This window comes from Rissa tridactyla, chromosome 2 (genome assembly GCF_028500815.1).
Source record: "Rissa tridactyla isolate bRisTri1 chromosome 2, bRisTri1.patW.cur.20221130, whole genome shotgun sequence".
NCBI lineage: Eukaryota > Metazoa > Chordata > Aves > Charadriiformes > Laridae > Rissa > Rissa tridactyla.
Genome location: NC_071467.1, coordinates 115772040 through 115786496, shown reverse-complemented (window position 1 = coordinate 115786496; position 14457 = coordinate 115772040). Strand labels below are relative to the sequence as shown.

At 41.3% G+C, this 14457-nt stretch overlaps 1 protein-coding gene across 6 annotated transcripts in view; it reads left to right on the top strand.

The window, feature by feature from the left end:
- Nucleotides 1-14457, top strand: part of ELMO1 (engulfment and cell motility 1) — a 311635-nt gene that overhangs the window by 193632 nt on the left and 103546 nt on the right. For all 6 annotated transcript variants that reach the window (XM_054193522.1, XM_054193524.1, XM_054193523.1 and 3 more), the window contains one exon: nt 11280-11416. In XM_054193522.1, coding sequence (XP_054049497.1) covers nt 11280-11416 — 137 coding nt within the window. The remainder of the gene's footprint in view (nt 1-11279; nt 11417-14457) is intronic.

Here is a 14457-nt window from a genome sequence, read left to right as displayed (position 1 = left end):
ATTAAGACAATTACTCATGGTCAGGGTGGAATAAAGTGATAGAAAAGATATAACTGTCTTCAGGAACCTCAAGGCATGATGTAAAAATTACTTTATTCAGTTCTCGTAGTCAACGAGGACAGAACAAATAATGGATTTACAATACAAAAGAGAAAATGTATATCAGATAACAATGACAACAACAAAGCCAGAGACTAGATAAGTAATGGAACGAGCTACAAGGGAATACTGTGCAGTTATTAACACCAGAGACATTATAGTTTAGGCTAAATTTCCTCCTTATTGTCCTGATTCTGATAGTTTACGAAGATCTGACCTCAGCAAGTCTTCATGTGTTTTCTGGGCCTCTTTCCTCTCCTAGTCTCCCACATGTTCACTTAATTTATACTCAAGGGCTTTTCACACGGAGCGTCATGAGGTGATTCTCTAAGCTTCTTTATAATCTAAAAGGTTTGGGGTTATAATGAATTATGTCTCTTAATATACAATGCAAATGCACTATGATATAGAGCAGGAATTAATTTTAAAATGTTTTTTTTGCATTCTCTAAAATACTTTTAAGCAGGAGATCCATTTCTCAAACTAAAATACAATGTTTTAGCATTTCGGTGGTGTTTTTTTTTTTTTTACAGTGGTGTAACTGAAATGCTGGTTTAATGTTTCAGCCTATAAAGAAGAGTAATAAAATAAAGTAGGGAAATATTACAGCCTACTTAAACATTTCTAAAGCATAACTTTTGATGACAGGACTTTTACCTGTCTGAAGCGATGCTCTGGCAACTGTAGTATCAAACAGTTGAGTTTGCAGTAGTGAATGAAGTGAAAAAACTCCACCGGAGCAGCTTACGAGCTGAATGTGCCACTTGGAAGTGTGTTGTGTAAATAGCTTCTCTTGTTAAGCCTGTGGTCTAATTAACTTGATTTTCTGCCTACCTTTCAAGAGGTTAAGTTTGACATCTGAAGAGTTAGTGTTAACTAATGTCCTTGTAGAGATTGATTACTGTTCACAAAGCCATTTGAAGATGCTTGGCACTTATGCAGTGGAGTACAGTACAGTACAGTGATGATCTCAGATAAATACACTAACAAGCACTGAGGTTCATTGTTTCCGGAGCAGCTTGCACCCTACCACATCACTGTTTTCCTTTTTTTGTGAGTAGCAATTACTCACTTTGGTCTATGCTAAAAGAGTATGCTTCAGCAGTTTTATTTTTGTTCTGCCAGTCTGACTTTGGGAATCTAGCCCAGATAGTTAAAAACATAATTTACAGATTAAGACAATTTGTAGGGGGACAAAGCCATTTATTGGGAGCTGTGGTTAGATAACTAAGGTGCAGTTTTCACAGTGAGTTAATGACCTTCACCTCAGCAAGTCCAACTGTGTTCCAGTAGCGATTGAGTTCACAAGGAGAGGGAAGATTTGCATTTCACCACAGATCACTAGATTGTCGCTGCCTCGCTTAGTACTGCTGGTTGCCAATGGCAGACCAAGAACGGAATAGAAGGTGGGCTATAGACATGCTAGGGTGTTGCTAGCCTGGGGTGTATTGCACAGGATTTTACCCTTGCAAACTTGTATCCAGTGGCTGATTTCTTCTTTCTCACGTTTTACTTTCACAAAGAGGGTGAAAAAAAAGTTATTTGGCAATTTGGCGCATATTTGTATAAATACGCATATTTTAAAGGAGGTACACAGTTTGTAGGGATGCAGAAGGGGAGGGAGAAGAGGTGTTATTGCAAAGGCGGGTTGTCCTAAGAGCTGTAGTAGTGGTGGTACCGCACATATTTTCAGAGAAATTAAGGAGAGCTAGGTGTGCATCTCCTGGTTCTTGAGCAAGCAATGTAGTTTCGGCACAGTTCAGAACCAGTTCTGACATGAAAGATGCTCTGCCATCACTCTAGGATGTGTGATACAGTGAATTCCTTCACCTTAATAAGAGGCAGTAATTATTTTAATTTATATTGATGTCATCTTTCCCTGTGTCTCATTCTGTTACTTTGGCATTTTGAGTATATCCAGGATTGATTCAAAGGAAGTGGTTGAATTTAGAGTGCTTTTGTTCTGTTGCCTTTTTCGCGATGGCAGAGGAGCTAGCGTAAGTTTAGCTGCGTCACTCACCTTCTAGATAACTGGTCATTTGTCCTCCCAGCTTCTGCACTTCAGGACCTAGCCTGACTGCTTAGGCAGAGGTTATCAGGCAGCCAGCCTGTCTCGTACCCCACCATGGGCATATTGAAGGTGGCCTAACAGCCTGTCACAAATGTGCACCAAAGGAGGCATCTCATATACGGAGGCCTCTGATGGTAAGTACAGAGTGTTTGTGGCTGTTCTGTGCCAGGTCTGCATGGGTAATTTGGTTGTAACCTTTTTTTCTAATAGGGGAATTGCTTGGTACCAGGAAAAAGATTATTTTCCTTCCTGCCTTGACTGCTGGTTTGTTGGCTTCTGCACCTGCTCATTTGTTTTTCTTCCTTGCAGTTCTCCTGCTGTTGCTCACTTGTAAGATCAAATACCCCCCCAAAAAAAAAAGTTTTTTGCACTAGTTATCTTACACAATAATTTCTTTTCACTATAATTTTAAACATCTGATTTTAATGAGGAGATCCGTGTGAGGAAAGGGGGAATCAGCTGCTTAGTTTGCAAGGGGGGACCTAAAAAATCTGTAGACTTCCTAGGTTACTGTTTGCAGTATTTTTCCTGCAGGTTTTCATAGGCTCCTTTAAGTTTTGCTTACAGATGGAGCCCTAGCCAGCCTATTTAAAGCAGAATTAATTTTCAATGACAGCTCCTCTCTTGTGAATCGAAACAGCATGGTCTATATTTCAAATGGTAACCAGAGTATATTCTTGATGAAGAAGGTCTTGTATCAAGAAGGTATTGAATCAAGTATATTCTTGGTTCACAGAAGGTCTTTGGAGAGAGGCATGAGCTGTAACCTGTAATGCAGTCTATGTAACTTCCTAATAAAGAAAATGGGTAATTAGAGGTAAGAGTGTGCTTTTTAGCAAGAATCCCTTCAGGAGGAGAAGCAATAAGATGGTGCTGTCTAAAACAGTCAGAATAAGAAGTGAAAAGTCAGCAATCCTGCCATGAAAGGCAGTTTCTCGGTGTGCTGCTCATGGGAGGGGACGTCGAGGAGATGCACAAGCAAAGGCAGAGCCAAGTGCCCACTTCTTCTGCACCCGGGAACTTCTGACTCCAGCACTCAGTGTTCTGGGTCTGCAGTGCTGCAACAGTTAATAGAAGATGTGCCAGAGTATAGCATTTAGCAATAAACTTTGCCAACGGGTGTTGCAGGACTAAAAAGAGTGGTTATGCAGTGTAAGTGGTGGCCTTTATGCTGCTCTTTATAAATGCTGAGAATATCTACCTCCCCCATTGCTACTGTCATTCTTCCTGATTTGTCTGGAGATACGGTTAAGGCGAGTTTCTCTGAGGGCTTAGGAGAGAAAGCATGCAACAGGGAAGGGACAAGGGTATCAATGTGTAACAGATGTGATAAGGTGTTCCCCTTGATAGCTCTGAGCTTTGCTGGCCTCCTGTCAATGCCACTGTCTGTCAGTCGGACTTCAAGGAGACAGACAGTCTGTGGGCTTAGAAATTGTCAGAAATGCTTTTTTTATATGTTTGTTGGGTTTTTTTTTTAAGCTTTCATGTAGCCGTCATTGCTTTGTGTGCTTTGCAAAGTGTCAGGAACCTGACAGAGCAGCAGTGTTATCTTCTGTAAGAAGATTTTGCATAGTATGTTTACTTATTAAACATGCTTCTGTAGATTCTGCTTTATATGTGTAATTCCTTCTTGTTCTGTATGTTTACTAGAAGTGACCATAAAGACTTCATAGCCCCTAAGCAAATTTATCATGTTAATCGATTAACTTTCTGATGATCCTAAAGGTATTTTCCAACCTGAATGAGTCTATGATTCTATATTGTTATTCAAGGATACTGTAAATATGCCAGAGCATAATTGCAGATCTCTGTCTTTTTTTTTTTTTTTTTTTTTTTTTTTCCACAAAATACATTCCTTTTTGGTATGACAAATACAAGCCCTTGTTTTTTCATACCATTTCCCCTCTTAAGTTTTCTCCTAGAAGTGCGACGAATTCGAATGAAATGCTCCCTCACCTCTGAAAATGATACTCCAATTTATCCATCAGGTTTTAAAATTGCATTTTCTTACTGTTATTGATCACTGCTTTTTTTTTTTTTTTTTTTTAATACTGGGAGTAATGGAGGAGTGAAGAGGGAAGCAGAGTACTTTCCTGTTTGCCCAACAGCGTGCAGTGACACATTGTAGAGGCAGTTCAGAGTTATTCCTATCTGGCACCTGTTTTATCACAAATAAAAATAGGCTGCATTTGAAAGAGATGGGGAGCCCTTATCAGCACGATGCTGACTCTTTGTAATCTTTCTCATCTCCTGGTTGCATATAAGAGCCTTTTTAGTAACTGTGCTCTCTGCATCTTGGCTTTCTGTTTGTATTTCCAAACCACAATGTTCAGTCTTCAAGTCCATTCTAAGTAGCAGAGGTGCAGTAAAGTCTCCGTATTTACTGAGAGTTGCAAAAGGAGTTACCTTTACAAAGTCAGCCTGCTTACGTGGATGCTGCCAGCTTCATTGTTTTCTTTCAGTTCACCATCAGCTCTGGACGTGGCAGGGTAAGTCTGCCCAGATATTGCTCTTCATCTGCGTCCTTATGGGCGTAGCACAGATGCCACCTCTGGAACTTCTGGATCTGTTGGTAGTGATGAGTGCGAGGCTTTATTGATTTGTTCTGCTATACTCAGGGTTCTTCTTCCACCGCTTTTATTTGGAACAATGAGAAAGGAGGATTTTTACATAGTGGCTCCTTATCTAATGATATATTAGGGTGGGGAGGTGTCTTTCTGACACAGCAGCCGTCGCCTTCAAGGCAAATCTTGGTAAGTTAGTGAAGAGCTTGGGGCTGCGTGTGCCGTAAACATTATAGTCCTGCCTGTTTCGTCAGGCTTGAGGCTTTGTGGAAGCCTTGTTTTTCATTGCGTAGTGAAATTTATTCTCAGCCTCAAAAAAGGAAAGCTTACAGACTGCAGGAAGCCTTTAATGTGTACTTTTCTTCCAGTTTTCCTCTATAGCTTTCCTAATGAGAAGTCTCATTGGTTCAGGGAAGTGCTGTTGCCTTATGTCTTTATGAGGAGTTTGATTTGGTAGTTTTCTGCATATTTAGTAGTTTCATATTGTTTCTATTCCAACTAGATATGTGATCAGGTAAGGTAAGTTGTTGAAGGTCTCTTGTAGCCATATATTGCTGAGTAATTTTGGTGCTCTGGAAATGCTACATACCGTGTTAAAGAGGGGGCATTTTTGCCCTACTTTACATGATCAGCTCATTGCTTTCCCAAGTGATTGTGTGCATGCTATTTTGGGGCTGAAATTTTGGATTTGGATTCATTCCTGAGATCCTTGTCTGGGATGACATTTTCTGAGACACGCACGCACACGCCCACACCCCTGGGGAAACCTGCGGCACATCTTGCACGGTTCAGTGGTGTGGCGTGCTTCCTTATCCCCTTTTTGTTTCAAAGCAGGCGAAACAAAACCCTCACATAGTTCACCCAGATTTGGAATTTAACAAAAAAAGCAGCTTAGTGTTTTGCATTATTTTGCTGTGTCTTGAAGCTTAGTTGCTTGTATCTTACTCTCTCGATCAAAGTAAAAAGGATGAGTGGCTTTTGTTCTAATACCGGTTGAGCCTTCTACACAGTACTGTTCCCTAGGAAAGAAAATTGGCAGCAATATTACTGCTTCATTACTGCGCTGCCATTGCTAGTGACCTTCCTTGCCTTAAATTACACTGTTTCCCTATCATGTGCCAGATGATAGCCAAAGGTTTTCTCTCAAATTATTGCCAGCAGACTACAGGAATCAGTGGTGTAGATAACTTGGCAATTGCTGTATTTCTGCAGTACTAGGTGTGCTTTTTCTTACGTATCCTATGTGTTACTGAAAGAATTTTTGATTGCGTATATAAAAATGATCATGGCAGTAGTTATTTTTACTGTATCGCATCTTCAGGGAGAAGCAGAAATTACAGTGCTGCTTCTCCTGAGAGCTGGTGAGAATTAGTTGCTCTTTGGTCGTCTTCTGCTATTGGCAAATAATAATCCCAGAGGAGGCCGTGCCAAGTAGAGATGATATTTCCAAGGTCCGTAATGCACCCTTCATTTGTGGATCTTGCTGCACTTCAGAAAGTGCAATGGATCTTTCCACCCACCTCCTCTCTGATCAAATATTATCATCTCCATTCTGCGAAATTGGGGAAAACAGCAGAGGGGATAAATGACTCACCCAGACTTAAGCAGCAGCTCAGTAATAGGAAACGCAGATCTCTCTGGAGATTGGATCGCATGGATCCCAGGTACCTTTCAGACCGGGAGATGTTTTCAAACCCTTCTCTCCCTGGGACTTTGTGAACCCAAAGGGCTCTGCATCACTGCTTTCGTCATCTCAAAATTGTGCCGATGCAATTTCAGGATGCTTTTCTTGAGTTCCATGGTGCACAGGATCCGTTAATACCACCCCCAGCACAGAGGCTTACTCCTCACCACAGGTGTCTGTCTGTCCCCTTATGTGTGACAGCTTTAACACCAGGTGTCCATATTTATGTGGCTGACTGAATAATTTGATTGATTTGAGCTGTCTGCCTGCTCTTGAAATATTTGAGAATACACGTCAATGTTACCACTTCTATTTATTATCTACTTAATCAAATCTAGTTGTATTTTGTAGACTGGTTGTACGGGCCTGACATCCATGAACGAGGTGCCTCATTTGTCATTAGCAAATTGTCTTTGATATGCATTCCCAATGTGATGGGTCTAAGCCTTAAACTTACAGAAAAAAATGATAGTTTAAATCACCTCATCTTGTCTCCCCATAGCATCATGAATGAATTTTGAAAATAATGGGTTGGGCAGTTCCTAATTTCAAATGTTCCTCTTGATGATAGGTTTGGCTGTTTATTTATTTTCACACCAGTACAGCCTTTTTCATTTCTTGCATTAAAATACTTCACAGTGGAGGTCTGAATGACCATACGCCATTTTAAAGATGTGGTGGGGGATGAGTCTCTAGGATCAGCATAGCAGTTTAGCAGAGTCAGGAAGAAAGGAGAGGTTTCGTAAGATCAAGGGCAGTACCTTGCCTAGAGAGTTGTATTACTGTGTCTCTGTCTGCTGTTGTAGCTTTGGGGGGAGGGAGGGGTTATCTCTGTGTTACTTCCAAGTATTGCACAAAAGAAATTCTAAGATAAAAAAAAGTATTCTTTTTTTTTCTCCCTTTCCAAGTGGAAAAGAGTTATGGATACCTACACATAGCCTACTTTTTAAGGCAGGGGAAAGATGTAATCATCACTTTCAGCTATCAGCCAGCTTCTGTTGAACTGGTGGCCTTTTGTTCATACTGGTTTGGACAGTAAGGTAACACACCAGCCTGGTGTCTGGTCTGGTGCACTTGTCCTTTCCCGGAGCCTGTCTTGCATGCAGAAATCCCTATTGTCTGTATTCAGTTTGCCACGGCAACTTTGAAATTTAAATTTCTGCTGTACTTCAAGTCAAACATAATCATGTAATCGGTGCCCTTCCAAGACAGGCTTATGCGAATATGCAAATACCTAACTGTTCTCAACACAGCTGGAAGAAGCTTGGCCCTGATGGTGTTGTTTCTCATGGGAAAACGCATTTAGAGATGGGGTAAAAAAATGAATGTGTAACTCTTTCCTTCTTTCTCAATTTGTTTTCTTTTTCCTGTTGTTTTTTACTAATCCACAGAGGAACACCATAACATATCAAATCTGTTTACCGCTCGAACAGTCCGGGATGCTTGTATGTCTTTGTTGTAATTTAGGAAATGAATTGACAGACAGAATTGTGTTGTGTAGATGCTAAAAATATACACTGAAGGAACCGTGTAAACTCCCAGGTAGATATTAGCTCTTTTTTTGCCAGTGCAATTTATGATGAGAAATGAACTAAGCTTCTTCCTCAAAGTCACAGCTATAGATCAGATAGAAGCTCGAAGGAGTACTTGAATCCTGAGAGGTGGCATATTGATCTGCAGCTCCAAGAACTGTGCGAAGAAAGGAAAATCAACAAGATCTTCCCCTAATTTATGTACCCCAGACATCTGTGACTTGCCTTTCGTAGGTGATCTCACAGAGGCGTAATTAAAACTTGATGATGTTATTAAATAATCATGATGATTTGTGTCCCTGTGTTGCAGCCGTGTGTGTGTTTTGTGTGGTTATAAATCTGGTTAGTCCCTGCTCGTGAAAATGAAGGTTAGAGAGTGCTGGACCTAAGGGCAAGAATTTTATGCACAGTTCTTAGGTAGAAAATCTCCAAACGATTCTAACACCTAACTTCTGTTTCAGTTCACAACTAGTCAAATTGCAAGTTAGTGAAAAAATAAATCCAAGAAGTTTTTCATTAGTAAAACTCAGCAGCCTCTAAATTTGCCCACTCTGCAGAGACACAGGCACTGCTCCGATATTGGAGATGCTGACTTGAGGCTGGAGAGAGTGGGGTTAAGACTCAGTCTTACTCTGGTCTGGAAGCCACTAGTAACACAGTATTGCCTTTTCCTACACCCTCATCTTATCTGTCAAAAGGAGAAAGAATGTACTGGGACGAGGGTTGTCTTTCATTGGATATTTAAACACTCTGAGCAGAACATAGACGTGACCTGAGCTGCAGCCTGTAGGTACGCTATAGTGTAAACACTGCTGATATGCATCTCTGTGATTTTTCCATTGAATTATATTATTTTGGATAAGATTTTCAAGACATACAAAAAGCTACCTTTGAAGTCGAGTGTGGATTTTTTTTTCTCTACTGTCTGGCTGCTGGTGGGAATTTTGAGGAAGTTGTTTATCATTTGGTTTTGAATTTTTCTTAGGATTTGTTCTGTGCTTTAAGATATTGATCCTGCTTTCTAACAGGCCTAACTTTCTCCATTTATATCAATAACGATGATTTTTACTCCTTCATTTTCAGACTGAAAAAGCATAAAACACAGTGTGTTTCTTACTTTATAAAAAACAAGGGGGGAGAAGGTGGCAGCTCTGATTCTGCATGCAGAACAGTCGACATAGTCGATAGAGTTTGGGGCTGATTATCATAGCATGATAATCAGTAGCATGAGTTAGAACCGATGATCAAGTTTCTGAGAATCCCTAGGCTTTCCATTAATTTTGATTTATTGATTTTTATGAGCAGCAGCAGCGATAAGCTCAGGCTCTGAGGAGGATCAGAAAGGCCAGTGCGTGTTGAGGGTTATTGCCTTGTTTCGTGCTGTGATTTATACAGCGAAGGTACTGGCTGCATTCTTCTGCTTGGTGTTATTTTATTTCTTTTCATCATTATAGTATTTCATGACTTAAAGACAGGTGCCCTCTGAGAATCCGTTCTGTTGTGTCTCTGACATTATTACAGACTGAAGGTCCGATTATTGGAAGTGCTGGGCTCTTGCAGCTCCAATGGAATGAATGGAAGCTGAAGGTGCTCTGAAAATCATGCCTGAGGCATTTTATTCTTTTAAAGGAATTGAGTCGTGCCTCATAAATATAGCTCTCTGTTTTGACTAATTCCCCCTTGACTACACATCCTTTGAAGTAAATGGAGTTTATTTGATTAGAATGAAACCTGTGCTCCAAAATTAACTCTCATCCTCGCTACAGAGCTGAGGAATTGATTAGATCTTAATAAATCTGATGTTAAAATTAAGCTTCAAATTTACAATTAAGCTTCAGAGTTCTGCTTTATAATTGGAATACTGCATGTTGGGAAAGAGCAGAAACCCTTTTTCTTTGAGGGTTCAGGTGATTCTAAGCGTAACTCCTGTTCCTATGGCAGAGGTACTGGTGCAGCAGAGGGAACTAAACACGCTGAAGGGGCAGTTTTGCGGCTAGAAAAGGTACCGGAACCAAGCGTTTGCAGCTGATGCAGGGAATCAGCTTTCTTGAGCCATTCACATTCTCCTGCAAAGAGTCTTAATTCTAATTTCTGCAGTTCCACTGAGAGAAAGCAGCTGTCAGGCAGCGATCCAGCCTCAGGAAAAGGGTGATTTATCCCAATGCTCTATAATTCCGCTGTTCTTGCAGAGGAGGAAGCTTGCCTAAGCAGTGCCCGTTTGATCCTGAACTAAGGCAAGATGCTGCTGTATAGGCATGTGCTGGAAAAGTCGAAAGAACCACTCATGCGGAGGTGAAAGCTGAAGCTGAGAGATTTGGGGACTGGATATATGAAGAAAGGCTTAGTCAACTTGACTCTTTTTGTTAGTTTTTTAAGGACATAAATACATGACCTACTGAGGTGACCCTGCAAGTCATGGCAGGGATCAAGGATCCTTTTCAGTCCTTGGCTAAATGCCCTTCTGTCCCCAGTTTGCTCAGATGTGCCCAGAGGTCAGCATTGCTCCAGCCCTTAGTTTTTGAAAATCCGTTCTTCGCTCAAGGAGATTCACAGCAGTCTCGCGAAACTGTACTTTTCCTTTTTGAGAACATCATTATAGTATTTTTTTTTCCTTCCTGAAAGCCAGTATTTGATTAAAAGAAGGGAAGTTTGGGTTTGGTTTGTTGTTGTGTTTTTTCCCCCCATCTCAGAGAAGGGATAGATGACAGAAGATCCATTTCTCTTATTTCCAGTTATTTTCAAAGAACAAATTTAATCAGTTACATTCTCGGCTATATATCTGTCTAGATTTCTCCGGTTACCTCCGTGGTATATCCGTGTGCAATATGGTAGATCATTTGCTGTGTCAGCAGACCTTCACATTTCAGTGTGTACATTGATCTAATACGGTTTGGTGACTGATGGGGTTTGGTGTTTGGTTCTCAGCAAGCAATATGGTACATGCTGTTAGCAGTGGGGAAGGCTGTTGTTTTGATGAGGAGGCTTGTGCTTCTTCCCGCCGTCTCCTTGTCCCGGCCTGAACAGCAAAACTTGGCACAAACAAAAGACCCATTGAGAGAATATTCAGGCAAACAGGTAGTTGCTTCTTCTTGTTCTTGCTTCGCATCTCCTGCAGGCAGGCTCTATACTGTGTTTCATTGTCTTTAAGACTGTAGACCAAGGCTGGCTTTTCGGGATGATGTTTTGACATCGTTTGCCACTAGAACTGGGGTTCCCCTCAATTACAGTGTTTTCTCAGATTTTGTGGCTGATTTTATTGTATGTTTATTTTTTGAAGCTTCTGCCTGTACATGTTTTATTCTACCCCCTCCTTGTTTTTCTGTTTTTAGCCAGTGAGACCTGCAACGATTTCCATCCCATGTTCTTCACCCATGACAGATCGTTTGAGGAGTTCTTCTGTATCTGCATTCAGCTGTTGAACAAGACATGGAAGGAAATGAGGGCAACGTCAGAGGACTTTAACAAGGCAAGAAAAAGGGTGGGGTGGGAATAACTGGGCAGGATGGTGAAACAAGGCCATATATTCCTTCCTAGAGGCACACAGTTTTACTCATCCACCCTCTGCTGAATGCTGTGGAGTTTCATCTCTTCTGATTCTTTGCACATCAGAGCGCCAGCATTTAGAAAGTGGGGGTAGGGGATGGGAGGTGTAAGGGACGTTCATATACCTTTTTCAATCTTGTTGCACTGCAGACTGTGAAACTGAAAACCTGGCTTGAGGGGAAATTCTGCCTTTTTATGTTAGCAATATTATGCTGAAGTGCTGCAGCTTCCAAGGTTGTAAATAATGCAAAAAGAGTACTGCAGTGATAATTCTGTGCATCCCTTTCATTTCATATGAGCACTAAAGTGATAAAATATTCAGAAGTGGACACAATCCTGACAAAGTGCTGTGCAGTTTAGCTCAATAAAGCAAAAAACCCAAGCTAACCAAACAAAAAAACCCACAAAACCCACCCCTCGGTATTGCACCCTTTTTGTTGTAAGATGGAATTCTGAAAGTTTCAGCTAATCTCCTGACTATCAGTAAAGCTATGGAGAACAGGGCTATCTGTCTTAATAGTCCCTAGGCATCCTATTTTATCTGTCTAATTTACCATGAGGCTGAACAATATCTTTGGCATTTTGTAAGAATGACAAACTCATGCTTTTCTAGCCAGCTGGCATCCTTATCTTTGTTGGGATCCTTTAACTGGATCTTGAGCCTCTCCCTGAGACTACATGTTGGTTACAGAGCTGTTGCCTGAGAATTAAAAGTGAGACTGCTGTACTGTGTCAGCATGTGCCATACAAGTGCTCTGAAGTCATCTGGCTCAAGTGTCACGTGAGATCTAGTAAGAATCACAGAATCACAGAACGGTAGGGGTTGGAAGGGACCTTTGGAGATCACCTAGTCCAACCCCCTGCCAGAGCAGGGTCACCTAGAGTGAGTTGGACAGGAACTCATCAAAGCAAGTTTTTAATATCTCCAGAGAAGGAGATTCCCCAACCTCTCTGGTTGTGGCAGCCTGTTCCAGTGCTCTGTCGCCCTCAAAGTGAAGAAGTTTTTCCTCATGTTGAGACAGGATTTCCTGTGTTCCGGTTTGTGCCCATTGCCTCTTGTCCTGTCGCTGGGCACCGCTGAAAAGAGTCTGGCCTCATCCTCTTGACACTTGCCCTTTAGATATTGATAAGCATTGATGAGATCCCTTCTCAGTCTTGTTTTCTCCAGGCTGAACAGACCCAGGTCTCTCAGCCTCTCCTCATAAGGGAGGTGCTCCAGTCTGAAGAATGATCGTGCCTAACTTCTAATTGGAGCCATCTATTATTGAAATGGTCTAAACGTCCATTTTCCACTGCGGAGCAAAGGTGAATCCTTAGGACACAGCGTGGAATAACCTTTGTTGAGTTATTTTAGGTAAGATAGTTGGCAGTGGTACCAGAGCCCTGGCAAAAGAGAGAAGGGAAGTCCAAAATGCATGCTGTTGTAGCTGGTTGACCTAGAGGCTTGTTCTTGCATGGAATTTCTGACATGCTTCTCTTACCTGATGATCCAGGAGCGCAGAAGGAGCAATAGCAAGATAATTTACTGAACAATACAGGAACCTAAAATCAAGGGCTTAAAAAGGCAACAACTTTTTCAAGACTACTTCATAATATGTGGTTGTTTTAAAAAAATGTATTAACAACTGCTTATTACTTATAGGCCGTCTGTCTCAGTAGAAGAAGGATTTGTGTACATAATTTCCCACAATTTGATTTGGAATATTATTAGTAATCCTAGGGGATTCAGGAAAAAATGGTCCTGTGTCTGGCAACAGCCCAGATCACCCTAGAAAGAAAACAAATTTACTTTTCAGTGTTAGACATTGATATGGAGCTTCATGGAAGATCAGGTGGTTTCTTCTCTGACCTGACTATTTTGCTATTTGTGTTTTCTGTTACTGAAAATCCTGTGACTTCACCCACCAGCTCTTTGAGGTTCAGCGAGGCGGGTAGTAGGTCCTGCTGTCACTGAGGACATAGGTGGTCCTTAACTCCTTGGGGCAAATCTGAAACATTTGCCATTGTGCTCCTGGGGTTTGTGTCTGGTGGTGGCACTATGGTGCATGAGAGATGAGCCCAGGATCTCAGCCTGCGGAAATCACTCTTGATTTTGTGACTGTTTTCATAAAGGAGTAGGAATACTAAACTCTTGCGACTCTAATTTCTGACAGTTCAGTAATTACGTTCTGCTTATCTCAATCCTTTCTTTTAGTCATAAGGAGATTTTTGTGCTCTTATCCACTTCAGATGACATGTGGTGGTGATGTGCATTACTCAGCTGATAAACGTCTGAAGGGATCTGTGAGTGAAGCAAACTGTTGTTGTGTGGGCTTGTGAAGCACTTCTGGATTTGTGGGGGACGATACGTTATATAGTGGTACCCAAGGTTTACCCATCTGGTTTGTGGGTGACAGCTGCCAGTGCCGATGGCTTTACCAAACTGAACAACACCATTTTTTAATCCTTACCTGGCAAGAGGCTTTGGTGATCATGGCACGTTAATATTCTTTCTGCGTCTTTCCTGTGTGCTAAGGGCACCTGTTTCTAGGCAGTTACTTTTGAAAACTTGGCAGGCGAAGGCCATGTGGACCCAAGGAGTGTTCAGCCCCTGCTTTCAGGAGTGATTGGGAAGAAAGCAGGCCTCACAAGATGCAGTAGCTTAGTTACTGTGGAAAAATTCTCTTCTTTGGAGGAAGAGAGGAAAGATCCTCTCTTTGTGTAACTATTTTTCAGTTTCAATAACTTGATTGTCATGGTAATGTGTGAAACACCACTTTGCTCTGGTTTACTACCCACCTGGCTGATGGGATCATTCATTTTCTTTCTTCTTCCCTCCCTGCCCCAAAATCTCCAAAACAAAATTGGACACTCTCGGTATATTGGATGATAAGTCTTGAAACCTGGAGATTTCTGTTAAAAAGCTAATCCTCTTGCTTTGATCTTTAATCATAATTGAAGAAAAGGAGCTTTTTGTTTAGTTTT